This window comes from Parasteatoda tepidariorum, chromosome X2 (assembly GCF_043381705.1).
Source record: "Parasteatoda tepidariorum isolate YZ-2023 chromosome X2, CAS_Ptep_4.0, whole genome shotgun sequence".
NCBI classification, from domain to species: domain Eukaryota; kingdom Metazoa; phylum Arthropoda; class Arachnida; order Araneae; family Theridiidae; genus Parasteatoda; species Parasteatoda tepidariorum.
Genome location: NC_092215.1, coordinates 29,053,609 through 29,076,117, shown reverse-complemented (window position 1 = coordinate 29,076,117; position 22,509 = coordinate 29,053,609). Strand labels below are relative to the sequence as shown.

The following is a 22,509-nucleotide window of genomic DNA, read 5'->3' as shown; positions in this document are numbered from 1 at the left end:
AAAAATTTTATTCCAAACTTTTTTTTTGTGATTGTGTTAGCATTAAGGTTTTAGAGTTTCATTTTCGGGAGCTTGCTTGCGGTTTCAATTTCATCCGTCAGCATGCGAAAAAACAACTATAGTTTCATTTCTTAAGATTGGAAGACAAAAAATTAAAGAGATTTAGAAGGCTCATGAACTTAAGTTCAAATATGGACAATTAATAAAAATCGAAATTTTCATCGAAATTGCCGATTTTCTTCCTCTGTGCTACCTTAAATTTATTTAATCAATTTAGGAAATTGACAAATTCACAAATTAAAGAAATACTTGCTTATTATAACAGAATTTAGGCTTATTATAACAGTTTCTTTTTAGAAGTAAGACGAATGATACTTCTGCTAAGCAATTTGCTTCTAAACAGAAGTCAGAAATCTTCGATTCTGTTTATACTAACAACTTAGAGGGGATAGAACGTTCGCCATCCATTGAGGTGACTGGGTTCGAATCCCAAAGGTGACTAGCTGATAAGAATCCCACACCCGACTCGAACAGGTCTCTGAGCTGACGTAAAATATCCTTAGTGATATAAGAATTATGGGTTAAAGTTCCTTTGCCGTCGGGCTAACTGCTGGAGGTTTTCGCGGTTTTCTTCTCCGTGCAACGCAAGGATGGGTTAGTTCCATCAAAGAGTCCTCCACGAAGGCAAACTTCTCCCAATACTTTATCCAGTATATATATATATATAATAACAGGGCTACATCTCTGTTATCATGGGTGTAAAAAATGCAGTCAAAACCATAATAAGTTATCAAAAGTTTTATTAAAAGTTAGGCTGGTGGTGATAACAGTTCACATCCCCACTCCTGCAAAGAAGGGGTTGTGGACGAAACTATGGATGGTTCCGGCAGATGTTTATTGGAACACGTTATTCAGCAAGAGACATGCGAAAACAATTAGGTTACAGTCGTACATGCCCTTGTAACTCTACGCACTATGGAAAATCATTTAATGCTTCCTAATATGGAAGTGAAGGAGGATCAAGATTCTAAAAATAACTCCTCCTTTCAAATATAAATCTAATTATTATTCAATGGCATGTTTTCAGCCTTGAATTCCCAAAATAGAATATCTCCACCCTTACTCTTCAACAAAGACATTTTATGAAACCAAAAGAGGTTTAATTCTTTTATTAATACAAAAGTATTTATAATTTTTGTATTACATACATATATATACAGATGGGTAACAAAATACACTGGTTATCATAAATTAAGGAAAAATCACAAAAATAGCGATAACTCTTTCAAAAGTAAGCCAAACCGTGCAAAATTTGCATATGTTGTCCACTAAGAGTAGCTGAGTAAAATTGCAATATGCAAATTAGTGGCGCTGCACTCGNCTGATGAAAAGATTATATCCTTTATTTTCCGGATTTTATAAAAAATTTTATCCTTTTTTTCCCCAGTTATTTGTTACTTTTTTTAATTATTTTTTTTCCTCCTCCACCCTTTTCTTTTTCTCATATGTTTGTAATTTTTCTTTGTTTTATCTTCATTTTATACTCAAGAATACTTGAGGATATATATATATATATATNTGGAATCGTTTCCTTTTCTATGTGAAAATCGTTAAGGAGAATACTTAATCAAGTATTCCCGCTTAAATTACTAAAATACTAATTTAAAATTATGTCTGTGAAAGTCGCGAAATTCGTAATTTATTATATATATTCAATCTTGATATGTTGATATGTGTTTTTATTTTTTTCACATCAGTTGCTGATAAAAATATGTCAAATACCTTGTTCAATATATTACTATTTTTACGATAAAAGCGTGTAATTGGCTTATGAATTAATATCAGCAAATATTTCATGACTTGTATTTTTTGTAATAAACATTGAAAACTTTATCTGAGGGTCGTATAGATGTCGTATAGATATTGATGTTGTTAAAAATATGACAAACATTTTTGCTTATTTACTCAGTTTTTAATCAGTTGTTTCTCGATATTAAACTTCAGCTCCTTTATTTGTATATATATTTTTTAAAATTAAGCAGAGTAATTTTTCTTTCAAAAATCTTATACACACTTGATCATGATATTAGCTGTCTAATAAAGCAAAGAGCAAGATGAGAAACATAAATAAAAATGTTCAAAAAGTAGCAAATGTGTTCCTATAAAAAAAACTATTTTTGTCAGCTCTAAGACAAAGGGAGAGAAATGCAGTAAATATTTCTGTATGTTTTAGCTAAATATAAACCCTTTGTCTCTGCTAATCTAAAGCAATTCCTTGTAAATATTAGTCAGATTTTCGACAGAATTCTTCTAAATTATTGGATCTTCGTCGCAGACTCACTGCATTGCGAATCCCTATTGATTTTTATTTATTGCCGTCGTTGGTCTTCTGACCCAATATTTGTGTTTACGACTTCTAATGTTCAACCCCGTAGATTTGTAATTTTGAACCCAATCCAGAAGACAAATGAACTCCTGCATTAAGTATTGGGAGACATTTGACTTCGTGGACGGCTTTTTAAGAGAACTAACTAGAATTTGGGTGACATGAAGAGAAAAACCACAAAAACTCCCACGGTTAGCCTAACGGCTGAAGAAGTCTATACCGTGATCCGTCGACCAGTGAGAATATTTTACGTCATCATTGTGTTTCGAGCGGAATTCGTATCAACTAGCCATCATTGGAATGCAAACGTTCCATCCTCTGAGCCACCACGTCTCATCCCTATTGATTTTATAACGGTCGTTGAAAAGCCGACCCAATTTTTGGATTTGTGACTACTAATGTTCAACTCCGTAGTCCTGTAATTTTGAACCCAATCCAGAAGACAAGGGAACTCCTGGATCAAGTATTGAGAGAAATTTGCCTTCGAGGAAGACTTTTTGATAGAACTTTGCGTTACATGGAGAGGAAGACCACGAGAACCCCCCACGGTTAGCTTGACGGCAAGGGAACTCTAACCCATTATCCGTCAAACAGTGAGGATATTTCACATCAGCACTGTGGTCGGTGCAAGCCGGATGCGGAATTCGTATCGACCAGCCATCGTCGGGATCGAACCCCGGTTCACCTCATTGGAAGGCGAACGCTCTATCCCCTGAGTCATCGTGGCTCCATTCCTATTGATTATTCTCATTCAAAGTATTAATAAAAAGAAATTTTGCTTTTAAAATAATAATCTTACGGTAAAAAATTGCGAACAGACTGTCCGCTCTGTAGTTCCTTTCTGATTTATTTCATGTATTGAATTAAAAGATCTCAGAATGTTTCTGATATGTGATATGTAATCTTGCAATGGTTTATATTATGGTTAACAACAAAATAGTTCTGAACTATTTACGCCACGTTTAAAACCTTCTTGGAATCTATAAAGAAAGAGTTATACTTCTTAGACTTTGTCAAACATATTTGTAACTAAGAATTTTTTTTATTTGTCTAAAGCAAAAATTTTGAATTTTTTCTGCATAAGAATAAAGAAAAGTAGAACAAAAAATATTTCTCATCTTCAAATTGCAAATACTAGGATTTGATTACGAAAAAAATTACATAATTTTTACTCTAATGCTAGATCTTTTAAAAGGATGAGTCTTTTTTTCAAAGAGTGCAAAAATGGCAACATTTTTCGACAAAATAAGTTCACTATTCATCCTTGGTCATAGGCTTAGTAAATTGCTGACAATTTATTAATGTCATAGAAGAAAATATAGTAGAATATTTTTTTTTATATTTATGTTATCAGTTTCACAAAACATAAAACTATGTGATCTTATTTTGATTCATTAGATTTTATTGAAATTAAGTAACAAAAAAAGAACTCTTGACTATAAATATAATCGTATCATTGGAAGAAAATAAACAGTTGTAACAATAAATGATCGAGACATTTAATTATGAACCTTAATATGAAATCATGACATCTGCAGCGTGAACTAATTGCTTAATTTCAGTGTTGCTTGAGGATTATAGTGAACAAAAAACGAAAAAAAAGAGTAAAAACACTTCTGCAGCCGCCAATTATCGATGAAGATGATCACGGAGATTAAGGCTCTACATTTTCATGACCAACGGTATAATGGGCTTAATGTGGTCAAGGTGGTCATCAATGAACACCAGTTACCTTCACTTTCCAGACAAAAACTAGTGTTCAATGACCTGTCCTTGGGTTAACCGGGTAGTCAGATCGAGTAGCCAATACCTGGTATATGCGGAGAAAAAAAATCTGGTTAAAATTACCGTACTGCATAGTTATGGCATGTCTAGTTAAAAAACAACACTATAATTCTGATAATATAACCATAATATACGGTATTTACCCCTATCGTTTGGTAATTTTTCTGTTCATATAGAAAAGATTTACCGGAAATTCTGGTTTTCAGAAATATAGTTCTCATTTTCACATATTTAGCAAAAAAATATAAAACTTAAAAGTAAATTATATAAATAAATTACACCATGCTCTAAAGTATCATGATGAAATTACCAAATTTTATCACATTCACCAAGTTTTATCGCTTATTATAAAACAATATTTCATTGTTGATTTTGCCAAAATCATTACCTATGCGCCTCTGTAAAAATTACTGAGCTTTTTGATGCTTGCATCGAGTCAAAAAATGGCCAATTTTACCATATGCTGGTAGTTTTGACCATATTTTGTTTCTCAGTGTAGTACCCGTTTCTTTACAATGATAGATGAGAGCCTTAAATACTCCTGCTCTAATAGGAATAAGGCGGGTAAAAATCAACATAGTAATGGCTTATAATGGATCGTTTTTTAGTATACTTCGTCCAGTTTACAAAGGAAATAAAGTATAATGAAGTGTAATAAAAATAAGTATAATAAAGAAAATAAGTTTCACAAAGAAAGTATAAAAATAATGAAGTATAATAAAGAAAATAAGTTTCCCAAAGAAAGTATAAGAGTAATGAAGTATAATAAAGAAAATAAGTTTCACGAAGAAAGTATAAGAATAATGAAGTATAAAAGAGAAAATAAGTTTCCCAAAGAAAGTATAAGAGTAATGAAGTATAATAAAGAAAATAAGTTTCACGAAGAAAGTATAAGAATAATGTAGTATAATGAAGAAAATAAGTTTCACAAAGAAAGTATAAGAATAATGAAGTTTAATAAAGAAAGCAAGTATAATAATGAAACTAAGGTTATTAAAGAAAATCAATAAATCGTAGTTATCTGAGAACGTAAAAAAGCTTTTTAATTGCAGAAAAAGATAATTTGAATTAAAATATTCAACTAATGATTGGGATAAAAAATTAATGTAAGACAAGTACAGAGCAAAAAGTTCTTTATAAGTAAATAAACTAAAATTTAATGACATAAAAAAGAAAACTTTTAAAACTTATTTGCGGAATTTAATTTTTAAGACATAGAAAATCTGAAAGGATTTGCTTACTTTAAGGTAGGTTCCTCTGAGTGAACTGAAATTTCTTGATTTGCAATTTTTATATAGAATTCCCAAGTACAAATTTGTCAATGTACTTCTGGCAATAATTATAAAACATTTCTCTGACATCTGCTCGCAACACTTTGGGTTTAATACACTAATGTACACTTTTGTTTGACTCCAATAAATTCCGCAACAGCTGTTTTGGCATCATATTGATTGACAAAATGTTAATTCGAAAAAAAAAATGCAAATGTTTAAGGACAAATGGTAGTGGACGACAAATTAGGCCATATCTGCCAACTGGCTCCCTCCTGGTTTGTTCCAAGGATGATTTTTCCAAATGGTAATGAAAAGATAACCAAATTACAATTATAGGTAAAAATAGCCACGAATAAAATATAGGCATTTTGCAAATTGTAATGATCATGCTTTCCTAAAGGTAGTTAAAATCATTTTAAATTAAATTCATCAATCCAAGAATTCAGCAGAAAAGCCTATATTTTGTTATCGCTTTAAATATGAAATACTTCGTGAAAATCTGACAGCATTAGTTGTTATAGCACTGTCAAAAATTCCGAATTCAATAACGGTAAAAAGTACCTGCATTCAGGGTGCCGGTAAATTTTACCATTTTTTTCGGAGCACGTTAAGAAACAAAAATTTAATATTACCGTAATTTTACCGTAACTTTCCGTAATATTACCATATCTAATACCGTAATTTTTATAGCAATAATTACTGAGAAATCAGGCTAACTAAATAAATATTACTGTAAAATTTACGGTATAATATTTTATGGTAAAAATGGATTTCAAAGATGATGCACCCAAATTGCCTGCACTTTATACCGTAATTTGATCTGAATTTTTTTACAGTGTATTAGACATGCGCTCAACTACTATGAAATTTTAATATTTTATATAATATTTGAAAATATTAATATTTTAATACTTACTAATATTTTATATTTAAATAAAATATTTTAATAATGTTTTATATTTTAATAAATAATTAGCATTTTAATAAATGAGAATTAAATAAATTTTGTCCTCCCGTATTAATAAATAAGTGAAACAAATGCATAAAGCAGAGACTAATGGCCATGCTCATAAGTGATGATAAAAATCAATTTGATTAAAAAATTTCAACTTTTCACTATCACTCTACAAAATCTTTGACAAAATCTTAAAATTTAGAAGGGTATGTAAGCAAATATAAATAGCTGAAACTACACATAAAATTTTAAGTTATTCAGTTTTTAGTTGGGATTTTCTTTTTTTTTTTAAATAAACACTTTAAAACTATGTTTTTAAACTGATCTGAAAAAGAAAAAGTAATTTCATTTTTGTTTCACCTGAAACTAAAAAAGTGAAGAGCTTCACTTTCGAAAAACTTGGGAATATTTTAAGTGGTGTTCACTTAAAATCCTGAAAAAGTATGTTTTAGATGTGACAAAATTTAAACTATTGTTTTTTTACTTAATTTAAAGACATATTTTTTTTAAATTATCATTTTAGTTTTGCGCCTGTTCTTTTTGTTAAAAGCAGTCAAATTTTAGATTGACAATAAATTTTATTTGGCAGTTAAATGGCGATGAAAACAGCTTGTAGAAGCTAGGAAAAAAAATTAAAACATGTAGTGATAACGGGAACCGAAATTCAGTTCAAATTTAGGCACTACAATTAGTCGGAAATAAGGACATTTGATACGGTTATAACAACTTTTCGGTGAAAAGATTGACATAAATTCTAGTTTTAGTGGTCAGAAAACGCTTAAAACTTGTATTTCTATCAGTGACTTTTCCGGGTAAAGTTGGAGCGTTATAACTAGATATGAAACCAAAAATATCACATGCACCGCACTAAAATTTTTCATAAGACTTTGTTAAACGTGAAATAAAAACAAATTACGCATAAGGGAACAAATCTAAAATCTACATAAGTTAGGAAAAAAAGAACTTCATCGAAATGTGGCTATTCTTTAAAAAAATATTGACAAAAATTTCAAACATTCATAGCTGACTTGCTAAACTGTCTATCTTAGAAATACAAATTAAAAATACGAAGACATAAAACTACCCATAATCTAAGAATGACCCTTGCACGAAATTAATTTTGCAATGTTTATTACTTTAAGCCGTAGCAATATTTCGTTATTATTCGTTATCAAAATTGTGCACCCCAAATTATTCGTTACCTCTATTTCCTATTTAGTTTTGCACTTTTATTACTTTGTAAAACTTTAAACTACAAGATGAAGAAAATTTTCTAAAATAATTAAATTTGCATTTTTATTAATGAAATTTTTAAAAGTTTATTAATATTTATTAATTAAATAATGGACATGACGCGAAATTTTATGGCAATGAAATGATACACAAATTTCATTTTCCATGTTTCGAACCGTTACTTTGTGTTTGACATAATTAAGTTCCGAGAAATGCTCCGAGCAAACATTTCGTCAAATTGAGGAAATTTCTGTAGTTTGAAGATACGAATTTCGTCAAAAGAGTTTCGTCATTTTGAGATAAGAAAATTTAAAAATACAGCTTTTCGGAATTATAAAGAATTAAATGCTCATAAAGTATTTACACGCTTTGGTTCAAAATTTGTCATTCAAAACTGCGTAACTCGCTATTTAAATCATTTTGAAAATTATTAGAGGAAACATTAAAATTAAGAAATTGTTATTTAAAATTATTTAATTTATGCACTTATTTTTTAATGAATGAGTCTTTTATAGATGTGTGCAAAGAAATTTCGATTCGTTTAAAAAGTTTCCGATATTTGAAAAATACGCAGAAGGTAAAATTAACATTGAGAGGCCTAATTTTTTGAACGCTTTCTGTGCTAAACTATTGAGACCATATTTCCAGATTTCAAGAGCCCCCTCCCACGTTTTAATGATCAAATTGACAATATCGTCAGGGGAAAAAAAGAATGTTTTTACAAGAGAAATATGTTTTGTGATAAAATCAGCTATTTAATTAATAGTAAACTTTAAATATCGTTTGGATAAATATAGAACTAGGATATTAGGATATGTATAGAATGGGAAAATTTGGTCAGTAGCACAAAAGTTATTCAGAGTGTTATCTTTATTTTAGAGGAAGGCAGCTCACTGTACACCCTTTTCAAAACCAAATAAAAGTGTTTCAAAAGTTTATGGAATTTTTTACTTGGCATAAATTTGCATAAAAGGTAACATTTTTATAAATCTTAGATGAAAAGCAAGTTTATATATTTATCGACTGTAATTACAAACACATACAATTAGGAAACAACATAATCTCCATGAATACACTAAGATGATTCATGAATATAGAAGTAGTTTTATCAAATATTTGACAGCTTACGTTTCATTAAAAATGACATGATTCCGCTACGAAAATTCTGTCAAAAACAAAGAAATACAACTCATGGTTTCCTGCGTGACTTTAAGTCGATATTTTATTTCTAAAAGTGCGAAAGAATCGGAAAGAAAAATAAATATGTAAAAAAGTTATTTAGTACTGGTAATGTTTACTGACTTCTCATATCAAAATAAATATCCCCTCTCAGATATTAAACTCTCACTTTTCACGATTTATCACAATTTCTTCAGCTGTATTTCTTTAATTATGTGAATCATTTCGTCACTAAATCGCATAATTAGTGACGAAACGTAAACTCTAAAATATATAACAAACATGCTTTTTCAACATAAAACGAATCTATCTACAAAAGTAACTCTTCAATTGATGAAATTACAACGATGAAATACGAAATATTTCTTTACGATTGAGGAAATATGTTCCTTTGAAGAAGTAGTGATAGTTATTTCGGCACTCTGACAAAATGTTCGTCCGGAGCATAAGCCAGAAAACGGTTTCGTCAGAAACGAAGAAAGTTTCCTAAAATTTTAGTATCCATTTTTACAGTGTAGAATTTTATTTCATTTCTCTTCTAATGTGGGCTATAAATTTTATTTTCTCGTGATTTTTGGTAAAACAAATAGTATGATCTTTTAATGTGGTTATATAGTTTATCTAACTTGTATCGTAGTTCATTATGCGGAGAGAAAAAAATTCTGGTTAAAATTTCCTTACTGTATAATAAAAACATTTCTAATTTTAAAAAAGAATACATATTTCTAGTTGAAATTTTAATGTACAGTATTTTAACCATTCATTTGGCAGTTTTTCATTTCATGTAGTTACAGTTTACTGTAAATTCTGGTTTACAAAATTATAGTTCTCATTACCACGCATTTAGAAAAAAATACAAAACTGAAAGAAAAGAGAATAAATGGTTTCAATGACATGTTCTAAGATATCATGATAAAATTATCAAATATTATCACATTTTATAATATCATAGGAATTACATACATATTATACATGTACACATACATATTACATACATATTGCATACATATTATACATGCACATACATATTACATACATATGACATTCATATTATACATGCATATACACGTACATATACACATACATATTACATACATATACACATATATATTACACACATATTACTTACATATTATACATAATACATACATATTACTTACATATTATACATAATATATGCATATTAAAATACCATATATTATAATATCATTCTACCAAAATCATTACCAAAGCGATTTGGTAAATATTATCGAGATTTTTGGTATTGCCATAGAGCAATAAACATGGTAAATTTTACCGTATTCTGGTAGTTTTGACCATACTTTTTTCTCAAAGTTAATAGGAAACTTTGTTAACAGAAAACTTGCAATAAAATAGGTTTTTTGCCATTTTTATAATATGACTTGACTGAAAAAGATTATGAAATTAAAAAAAATACTTAGATAATAATATGTTTTCATATTTCTCTCTCTCTCTCTCTCTCTATATATATATATATATATATGTTTTTTGAGTTTAAATTAGTCTATTGTTATCAGAGAAAATAATCAAACTTAGAAATTTTCCTTAATTTTGGACGACAGTAAATATTTACAATACAGTAAAAAATTCAACTGTTTACGTCTGTATNAGTATATATATATATTTATATATATATAGATACAGTTTCATATATATATATATATACAGAGAGAGAGAGAGACAGATAGATAGATATAGATATAGACATAGATATTTAAATAAATATAGATGTAAAGATCTGGATAGATAACAATTATGTTAATTTTTTAAATGATTAAACTCAAACAAAAATATTTAATTGTTTTAAAACTTCAGCGATATACTTACTTTCTTCACTTGAACTTAAATTCGGAAGAAATACAAACGGCCATGAAAAAGGGGTAAAGAGATTTCATGATAATATATGATTGTTAGTTATCTTTCATTACACTGATTGTTTATGAATATAATCTTTTATTTGCAACCTTTGATTCACAAATCTTTTGTGAATACAACATGGCGTGAGAAAAAAAAAAGAACGAAAGAAATAGAATAAAAGGTGCCAGATAGACTAAAAAAAATTTCTTTTCTGAATGATCACCTTACCGTTCAATTAAAAATTAGACACGAAATCCAAGTGTTATTATTTTTTAGTGGTTAAATAGAAATTTAAAGATATTTTATCGTGAGCAATAAAAGAAACAAACTCTTTTAAACGTCTCCCAGACATTTAATAAACCTTTCTTCTGAAGAATATGCTGAAAGAATGATACTTGGAAAAGTACCAGTCTTCAGTGGGGAATCTTACATAAATACATTTTCTTAGAAAATAGAGAAAAAACTTTTTGGGAAAAAATATATTCGAAAGACTGACTACAACAATATTTTAATGACAATTTAGGCCTAGGATGGTGAGGATAAATATATAATTTATTTATTTATTTAATTTTCACATTTTTGGTCATTTTAAAAGGGTATTATAAAACGTTTTTGAGTCGTTTTTTTCAATATCCATATTTTTTTAATAAATTGCAGTAAGTTTTGCATTGAATCTTACTTATCATTATTTCAAATATACTCCAAAAAAATGCTGAGCAAAGCGTTGATGGTGTGCAAACTTTTTAAGATATAAGAAATTTCTTTTGGACAATTGACGTTCTTTCAATTTTAAGAACATCATAAAATATTAGAAAATACACTACAATCCCGATGTTCTTGAAATTATGGAATTATTTTTTTAATTTAAGGTTTGGTTACTTTTAGCGGTTTTCAGAAACTTTTATTCCGTTATAAGGGCATTTTTAAATAATTTTTAGGTCATTTACATCCTAGCCATGAATCATAAATGCCGACCTATTAAGAATACGAAACTAAGTCGAAACATTGCAATAGATGATCCTAGATATTTTACTGTGAGTATATAGAGAAATAAAAACGTGTGTCTCATACATGCAATAATATTATCTTCGAAACAAACTACTGAAAGATTAGTTGCAAAAAAGTAACTCTAGATATAGTTGTAGCATTTTCTCTGAATATTTCAGGAATACAACGTGGTTTTAGGAAAAATAAAAGGAAATATTCGACAAAAAAATTCTTTAAAGGTCATCATAAATGCCGATCTATAATGAACATACGGCGAACCAATTACGCATACAGCACAAAAAAACGCTATTAATTTTTAAATGACTGAATTAGTTGACAATTTACCGTAAAGAAATAAAGATATTAAAACGTTTGTCTCAATTATGTAATAAGACTTTTCCAAACAAACTGTTGAAAAATTGATAGTAAAAAAGTAACTTTAGGAATAGTTATTGCATTATCTCGCAAATATTTCATGAATACAACGTAGTTTTTGGAGAAAGAGGTAGAAATATTAGAAAGACTAAAATAAATTCTTTAAAGGTCATCATAAATGCCAATCCACAAAGACTATCCTGCTAACCAATTAAGCATTCAGCACAACGAAACGCCATTAATTTTTTAATGGCTGAATTAGTTGACATCATTCCGTAAGGAAGTAAAAATTTTAAAATGGAGAAGGTTTTTAGTAGAAAAAAAGTATGGATAGATACAACTATTGCATTCTCTCACAAATATTTCATGAATATAGTGTGGTTTAGGAGAAAGAGGTAGAAATATTAGAAAGTCTAAAATAAATTCCTTAAAGGTCATCATAAATTCTAATCTACGAAGAATATCCTGCTAACCAATTAAGCATTCAGCACAACAAAAAGCCTTTAATTTTTTAATGGCTGAATTAGTTGGCATCATTCCGTAAGGAAGTAAAAATATTAAAACGTAAAAGGTTTTTAGTAAAAAAAAAGTATCGATAGATACAACTATTGCATTTTCTCCCAAATATATCATGAATATAGTGTGGTTTAGGAGAAAGAGGTAGAAATATTAGAAAGTCTAAAATACATTCTTTAAAGGTCATCATAAATGCTAATCTACAAAGAATATCCTGCTAACCAATTAAACATTCAGCACAACGAAATGCCATTAATTTCTTAATATCTGAATTAGTTGACATTATTCCGTTAGGAAGTAAAAATTTTAAAACGTAAAAGTTTTTTAGTAAGAAAAGTGTCTATAGGCACAGTTATTGCATTTTCTCTCAACTATTTCATGAATAAATACAATGAGGCTTTGGGAAAAAGAGAAGGAAATCTTCGAAAGCTTACAAACATTTCTTTGAAGGTCACCATAAATACCTTTCTATCTATGAAGAATCAATTAATAATCTGCAAATCAATTAAGAGGACGGCACAGTTAAGCGATATTAATTTTTTTAATGCCAAGATTTAAATAAGTTGACATTTTATTGTAAATACGAAACGGCATGAAAACGTTTATCTCAATTATGAAACAAAGCAGTTTTCGAAACTAACTGTTGAACGATTGCTAGTAAAAAGTTTCTATGTGTATAGATATTGCATTTTCACTTAAATATTTCATGAATAAAATGTTATTTTAGGAAAAAGAGAAGGAAATATTCGAAAGTATAAAAAAATCTCATAAAGGTCATCAGAAACGCCAATCTATAAAGAATATATTGCAAGTCAACTAAGCATGCGGCGCGACATAACTATATTAATTTTTTAATGGCTGAATTTAAATACGTTGACATTTTATCGTAGCGATTTTAAAACGTGTACTTCGATTACATAATAAGGGAGCAGTGATGGCTCAGGGCAGTGGTGCGCAAACTTTTTTCGACCGCGATCCCTTTTGTAGAGAGAAAATTTTTGGCGACCCCTAGAGATAAATGTTCACAAATACGATGTATATTTCGAGCATTTCTTTCGTTTCATCGAATAAAAACATCATCATATTTGACTCATATTAATTTTATTTATAATTTTAAGAAAATACTTTTTGTATAACACAAAAATCAGTAAATTGCCCTTTAATGAGATGTATGTGGCTGCAAGTTTCTAATTATCTCATCGATGTTTGGATGTATGTTGCTAATTGCAATTCGCATATCATCTTCAGGGTTTAAACGCGAGCGGTATTTAGTTTTTATTGAAACTAGTTTGCTAAATCCAGTTTCACATAAATACGTTGATGCAAATTGTATTAACACTCTGATGGCATTCTTGCATAAAACGGGATATTGTTTTTCCACGGATAGCCAAAATTTTTGGCAAGGCTGAGTCTTAAATTGATTTCGAAGAGTATAATCACTAATCAGATCTATCAATTGCTCTTTCTCACTAATTTGAAGCGTTGAACTGCATATGTCAAAGGAAAATGGATCACGAATCCAACCAAGATCGTTTTCAGGAAAATCCTCGAATCTTCTCGAAAAATTTTTCTTTAACTTTTCAATGTGATTGGAAATGATGTTTTTAAATGTAAATATATCTATATTATTTTCCTTGATAAAATCGTTAAAGCAAGGGAACATGTTGGTGTTGTTTTTATTCAGTTCAGTTTGCCAGAGACTAAACTTATTCTTAAAAGCTTGAATTTTACTGGCTGTAGTTATGATAGTTGAATTCTCACTCTGCAAGCTCAAATTTAAGTCGTTAAGTTTTTCGAAAATATCAACTAAATAGCTCAGCTTCCCTAGCCAAACTTCATTGATATAATAACTTGCCAATCTATGTTTCTTTTCGATTTAGAACATGTACACTTCATTTCTCAAATCAAATATCCGTCGTAGTATTTTCCCACGTGAAAGCCATCTGACTTCGGTGTGTAACAGTAATTTCTCATACGTTGAGCCCATCTCATTGCAAAGTATTGAAAAGAGACGGCTGTTGTGGCTGTTGCATTTAATGTAGTTAATTGAACTAACAGCGTCTTGTAATACGTTGTGCAACTCTTCATCCATATCTTTTGCAACAAGAGCTTGCCGATGAATCATACAGTGATTAAATACCATATGAGGCGCCACCTTCTGAATTAAGCCTCTGAGCCCTTTATTCGAACCTGTTAATGCTGCAGCACCATCAGTACAAACCGCAACACAGTTTGCCCAGGTAAGGGACTTTGTTTCAAAATATTCATTTATTACTTCGAATATTTTTTCTCCAGTTGTTTTTCCTTCCAAACTTTTGCAACATAAAAACGTTTCTGTTATATCTTCATTAAAAATAAACCTAACGTAAATAATTAGTTGTGACATTTTAGTAATATCGGTAGTCTCGTCCAGTTGTAAAGCAAATACAGATGAATTTTGTATGCGTTTTATGACTTCTGACTCGATATTTCGTGACATTTCGGAAATCCAATTGCAATTAAACAGTGAGTGATGGCGCTTCACTCTTTATATGTACACTGTATGGTATGCAGCATGCAGGGATAATGCATTTCATAAAAATTTGGTGACCCCCAAAAAACTTCTGGCGACCCCCAGAGGGGTCGCGACCCCTAGTTTGCGCACCACTGGCTTAGGGGATAGAGTGCTCGTCTTCTGATAAGGTGAACCTGGTTCGAATCCCAGCGTTGGCTGATCGGAATGAATTCCGCACTCGGCTTGCACCGACCACAGTGCTCACGCAAAATGTCCACAGTGGTAGACGGATCATGGGTTAGAGTCCCCTTGCCTTGAAGCTAACCGTGGGAGTTTTTCGTGGTTTTCCTCTCCATGTAACCAAAATGAGGGTTAGTTTCATCAAAAAAGTTCTTCACGAAGGACCATTTCTACGAATACTTGATACAAGAGTTCCTTTGTCTTCTGGATTGGGTTTAAAATTACAAGACTACGGAATTGAACATTAGTAGTCGTAAGCTCAAAAAATTGGATCGGCTGTTCAACGACGGTTATAAAAAGTATGTAATATTACTCTTTGAAACAAACTGCTTCAAGAGTGATAGTAAAAAAGTATCTATAGATGTAGTCATTGAATTTTCTCCTAAATATATTTTTTGAATTAAATATATTTTTTGAATTTTGAAGTGGTTTTAGGGAAAAAAGTTAAAAATATTCGAAATCCTAGAAAAAAAAATTTTAAAGGTCATAAACGCCGATCTCATAAAAAATATACAGCAAACTAATGAATCATACGATACAACAAAACAATTTACATTTTTTAATTGCTTAATTTAAATACTTTGACATCTACCGAAATGACTTTAAAAGGTGTGTCTCAATTATGTAAGACTGTTTTCGAAGCAAACTGTTGGAAGATTCATAGTAAAAATTTATATTTATATGCACAGTTTATACCTGATACTTAGGAACAGTTGTCTAACGTAAACAAAAAGACTCTTTTTACTTTTTTTTTCAATTAAGTTTGTTTAAATTCACTGCTCTAGTTTCACAGATAATTGACTTATATATTGAATCTTTAGATGATTAGTTGTGCACTAACTCGTTAGCAAGCAGCTTATTCATTTGAGAACTGTTTGCTCTTTAAAAATATTAAAAATAAGGTACCGAACTTATTTACTTAATACTTTTTTGGGGGATATGCAACATGTCCACCGTAAATATGCTATGGTGTCGATGTAACAATTGAGGAGAATGGTTTAAGCAAATTTTTGGCAAAAAGGACAATGATCCAAGCGTCATTTCTGTCATGTGTTGCATTTATAGGATTACTAAGCTTTGAAAAATCAATAATGTGAGAAAATGATTCTCCCCGAGAGTTATGACACAGTGAAGATGGGTGGGGGGAAGCTATTCTGCCATGCAGTTGAACAATCACCGTAAGTGACAAAAGAAATCAAAATTGAGATTTTTATAAGTTTGGCATTTCGCCATAATAAGCCAGGGCTGTCCAACTGGCGGCCCGCCAACTTCTTATTCAGCATATTTCTTTTTTCGAAATTTTATGGTATCGAGAAGCATACGAGACTATCATTCTAGGTCAAGTCGGGGTCCCCGAAGTTTCCTCTTGATCGCTCTTTCACTCCTTTCATTGTATTAGGACAAAAAGGTACAGGACATCTACAGGTCAAGGTCAAGAGCACTCCTACCCTGCACACTGGTGCTCAGTTTTCCCATTAAAATATAAGCAAATTGTTTTATAATCCATCTGTTCCATTGCTTTAAAACTAATAATTCAACTATTAATTGTTATTGTATTAGAGGTAAGAGGTTATTGTTCAACTTTTTGAAACTGCTGCCCGCCAGGTGATTAGTGACCGGAATTCTGGCCCGTGGGCTCTTTGCAGTTGGACAACCCTGTAATAAGCTAAATGAAGAACAATATAGCGCGAAAAGTCGTTTTTTCTCAGAGTTAGATTTCGTCGACATAACCGTTCTTTTCCTTTGATCTTCAAGTTTTAATATTAACAAGTCAAGCGTTAACGGTTTGAGGTTTGTAAGTATCATTTTTTTCCGTAACGTCCGAATTCGATTTAGTTTTTTTTTTTTTTTTTTTTTTTTTTTTTTTTTTTTTTTTTTTTTTTTTTAATTCCTAATTTTATCGTACAATACTTCTTGTAGACGCGACCATTCTCAATCTTGAATCCGCTTATTGTAGTAATGGAGCATTCTTTCTTTCTTTTTTTCCTTTTTTTCTTCTTTTTTTTTTTCTTTGCATTTTTAGAACATTTTCTCACTCTTATGTTTAGGCAGTATCCGAAGCCTGAAGGGGCTTCGGAGCAAAGAGAGCTATTATCATAAAAACTATAATATCTTTTCAAGATTAAAAAAAATATTAAAGAGTTAGGGTTAAGTAAGTAACAAAATAAAAATAATTTGACCAGCATATGATAAATTAATTTTAAAATAAGTTAAGGACCGAACAATTCATGCAGACACAAAATACATCAAGTAATAAACACTTACTGTGCTCATATGCTTCTAGGAAAAATTAAAAAACGGCAGCAATATTAAGATGAATGTTTTTAAGAATGATGTTATGTTTTTCACAACTAGAATATTTTAATAAAACAAAGGAAATATATCTGGTTCCGAAATCAGAGAATTTGATTTTTCATTCTAAAGGAAAATCTTATTCTAAGAAACTTGAAGCTTATTTAGAACAAAATGAATACCATTTTATGAGTGTTATTAGGTGAGCACGAACCCTGAATAAGTTATATTAATATATTTACTCTCGCTATTTTCAAATTCATAAAATAAAACAAATGTTACAAAAGTAAGTAAAACAAATTGAGCTGAAGTTTTAAATAAGTGTATAAATTGTTAAAATATGTGAAATAGTAACTTTTGCAACATTGGAATTTTAATACGCGACATATTAGAAAGGTAATTTACTTAAAACAATGCATAATTTATAATGAATTTCTTACCTGAATATGAAGACATAACCATTCCGGCATTTTCAATGCAAGGAGTCAGTTCTGAAAATACGTTAACTTCGTTATATTTCTTAATATAATGGGGAGTTTTTTATGGCATTTTTTTACAATTATCCTATCTTTACTAATTTGCAGAAAAAATCCTATACATATTGTAAACAGTAATTCAAATAAGTCTTTTAATTTTCTTTATGACTTCTCAGAAGATGTTTCAAAGCTCAATTTACATATCCTCCGAATGCTATGGTTTCAGAAAATAAATTTTTTAGTGGTAAAAAGAGTAATAAATTGGAATTAAAAGAATTTTGCCACTATATATAAATAATTTAAACAGATATATTAAAAGTCCGATAAAGAATTGGTTATATTTAAAAGTCTAGATAAAGGTTTTATAAGGGTCTCATTAACTTAAAAACTATCGACTTTACTTCTTTACAACAATAAATATATTTTGCACGAAACTCAATTGTTGAGGGTATAAATCTAGACCTAAATAGAAAACAAATTCTAAAAGCAGATAATGATACTGTATCACTTAACCTATCATCTATCCAAAATCTGATGACTGCATTTAGAAGCTAATTACTTCAAAAAGTGCAAGTGCCAATAATATTTTCAAACCGGAAGTCCTAACTGATATAACAGTCAAGGTCAGATTTAATTTGTTTATCTTTATCATCATTTAAAAACTTCAATGTACACAGAGAAAGACATTCCGACAAAATTACCGTACTATATGGAAATGACATATCTGATAAAAATAATTTAATATAAAACGTGATTCTAATAATGAAAACGGAAAGACACTGTACCTAAACCATTCCTTTGGTAATTTTTCCGTTCATATGCTAACGTTTACCGAAACTCCTGGCTCTATAAATTATAGCTGATTACCATACGCTTAGTAAAAAATACAATCGTAAAACTAAAAAGCAAGTTAAACCGAATAAATGGTTTTTATGCCAACCTCAAAGAAGGAATGATAAAAGTACCAAATTTTATGACAATTTTATTCAAATTTAATTATTATAAAACCATATTTTATTGTTAATTTTACCGAAATCATTAACAAAGTGCTCCGGCAAAAACCAACGGAGAGTTCCCATAGATCCAGAAATGCGATACATTTTCCTTAATCTAATAGCCTTGACCATAGTTTTTTCTCACTGTGCGATTATTATATCTTGTTTATTCGTTTTGATTGCTAATTTTTAATTGTCATTATAAATATCATTTTAAAACAAAAATGAAACGGTAAAGTTTAAATTTCAATAACGCTTTAAATGTTCCAAAAAAATCACTCGTAAAAACTAAAGGAGTTGTCATGTATGTAATTCTCTCTCTCCTTCTCCCCCCCCCTCTCTATCTATTTTTATTTTTATTTCTCTATCTATCTATCTCAACATAGGGTTTAACAAAGCCTTATTGAAAAATTTAAATTTTCAATTTTTCATTATAAAATACTACATTTGAGATGCCAGTTATTAGTTTTATTAAAATTTACTTATTTTTATTTTTTACTAACTTCTTTTTAGCTTATTACATTTTACGTTACAGCATTTATAACTAATTAACCTAGTGATTAAATTTTCAGAAGTGAAATAGTGTATTAAAATTTGCTCGAAGCGTCATCCCTGTGTTTTTAATTGTACAAACTTTGGGTTTTCCTCTTATTGTACATAAAATTGAAGAAATTTGAAAAGTTGAAAGTTTCAGAAACTCATTCCAAGTTTCAGATCTATTTTTATTTTTATTTCTCTATCTATCTATCTCAACAAAGTGTTTAACAAAGCCTTACTGAAAAATTTTGAATTTTTATTCATAAAATACTGCATTAGAGATGCCAGTTAAAGGTTTTATTCAAATTTACTAAGTATTACTTTTTTACTAACTTCTTTTTACCCTATTACATTTTACGTTACAACATTTATAACTAATTAACCTAGTGATTAAATTTTCTGAAGTGAAATAGTGTATTAAAATTTGCTGGAAATGTCATCCCTGTGTTTTCAATGGTACAAACTTTGGGTTCTCGTCTTATTATACATAAAATTGAAGAAAGTTGAAAAGTTGAAAGTTTCAGAAACTCCATGAAAATAGCTACAGGCAGAATTCGTGCTTTTTAGAGATAAATGAAAAACAGAGTAAGCTATTCGTTTGTCAAAGTCTACTTTTTTAATTAATTCTATTAGAAAAATGATGATAATTCTATAGTTCCTTATAACTTTTGGTGAGTTCAACGTATGGTTGTGTATTTTTAGCTATTGCTTTCAAATGTTAAAATAAATTTTACATGACGTTTAAAATATGTTAAACCTTTCTTTCTGGAAGGTTATATACAGTGTATCAAACTATAAACGATGGACACATGAAACCTGGAGTATTACAAAGGAAATTGATCAAAGTTTCATTTGAGATTTATGCTCTATATATTATAAATATCATACATATTCCTTATATCTCTAGATTCTAAACTTCCTTATGTGCAGTTAGGTCAATATAATTTGTTGCTATAAATTAAAAATTCAGTAGAAAAAAATTTATATAATTTCTACATATACTTGGTTTTATCCGACCTGGTCGGATAAAATTAAGCTATAGCTTCTTTCCAAAAAATAAATATTTTACTCTCCAAGCCATTTTTTACAATAAATAATTTGTATAAATTTCAAATTAAAGGATTGTTTTATCAACCAAATAAAAAGTTAAACAATTTTATTCAAGGAATTTCTTAGAGAAAATTAGAAAACTTTAAAGAATCGGCTTTGTGCAACTTTTTCCAACCTGTTTATTTAGTATAACCCCATATGTATTATTTTATCAAATTTATGCTGTGTCTCCAAAATTTAAACATGTAAATTAATTTATAGAACTCATTCCATAAATATATTTTTAAATATTATTTTCGATTCTTCTATTCTTCTACTTATTCCACAGTATTTTATAAGAAAATATTTAACTTATTTTCCCCAACATTTAGTTCACAAAAATGTAATGTTGTGTACATTTTCACCGAAATGTTTCTGTAGGTTCAAAAAAATTAAACAAGTGAATTTATTTATAGAACTCATTCCTTACATATTTTCTGCATTATTTTTTCGATTTTCCTATTCTTACTTTCCTTCTACTTATTCCATAGTGTTTTAAGGAAATATTTTATTTATTTTTACTAAAATATTCACAAAAGTACAATGTAGGGAAAATTTTTTCCAAAATGCTTTTTGTAGTGTCACCAAAATTAAACACGTAAATTCATTTATAAAACTCATTCTCTCTCATATATATATANTGTTCAAATTCAGAGGGGGTCGTTATATTAAGAGTTGACCATTTTTACGGTCGTTATAGCAAGAGTAAAATAACGTTATCTTTTATGGATGTGAATTGGGACTCCTTCACAGGGTAGTTATAACACGAGTCGACTATATATATATATAATTATATATATATATATATACATATATTAAGGATTATTTAGTTATCTTCTTTCATTCTTTCTTTTCATATACTTTCAATACGTATACTCATTCCATACACTACCCTACAATAATTGAAGAAACACTTTCAGTTTTGGGAATTTTTTTCAAATTTCTCAAGAAACAACAAGAGAATTATTTTATAACTGTTTTTAGGCTACGTAATTTCTTTTACGTATCAATGAAGTTGAAAGATTTTAGAAGTTTGAGGTACCACCAATAAATTACGAACGAAAAAAAGTGTTTTTGAATAAACTATACCAAAACAAATATAGCAACAAATTTGCAATTTGAATCATTTACTTTGGTTATATGTAAATTGCATAAAATTTCGTAAGCCTATTTTAAATATTTACGGAGATACAGATATTTTTATAAATTTGGATTCATCTCTTGAGAACTTCTTTGCTTAGCTTTCGTAACTGTAAAAAATATAACTAAAATTGATTTATTTTTTAAAATTTCATGAGCCTATCTCAAATATTTACGGAGATACAGATATTTTTATAAATTTGAATTCATCTCTTGAGAGCTTCTTTGCGTAGCTTTCGTACTGTAAAGAATATGACTAAAATTGATTTATTTTTTAAAATTTCATGAGCCTATCTCAAATATTTACGGAGATACAGATATTTTTATACATTTGGATTCATCTCTTGAGAGCTTCTTTGCGTAGCTTTCGTACTGTAAAGAATATGACCAAAGGTGATTTTTTTTATTTTGGCTTCTGCTGCTTGGATTTAAAGACATACAATTTTTGTTATTACCATGGCATATTCATCAAGTTTTTAGACGTTTAATTTTAAAGCATATATTTGATACTTAAATTCCCAGCTATTCCAGATATTTAAACTTTTCATCCAAGTTAGACAATCTTGCTTTTGTATTTGATCGTAAAGGTCTTTTAGGATCCACTGTTTAAGCACCCACTGTACCAAATATAACTACAATAAATAAAATTTCTTTTAATTGGCCATCTACAGTTACCCA

The 22,509-nt window shown here is 29.3% G+C and overlaps 1 protein-coding gene across 4 annotated transcripts in view; it reads right to left on the bottom strand.

Moving 5' to 3' along the window:
• Positions 1 to 22,509, bottom strand: part of LOC107454189 (CRISP/Allergen/PR-1) — a 44,261-nt gene that overhangs the window by 21,511 nt on the left and 241 nt on the right. For 2 of the 4 annotated variants that reach the window (XM_071188020.1, XM_071188019.1), the window contains exon 2: positions 18,035 to 18,085. In XM_071188020.1, coding sequence (XP_071044121.1) covers positions 18,035 to 18,056 — 22 coding nt within the window. In that variant the 5' untranslated portion in view covers positions 18,057 to 18,085. Of the gene's footprint in view, positions 1 to 5,412; positions 5,580 to 10,660; positions 10,796 to 18,034; positions 18,086 to 22,509 lie in introns of those variants that run through there. The other 2 variants (XM_043041027.2, XM_043041028.2) reach the window with 2 other exon arrangements.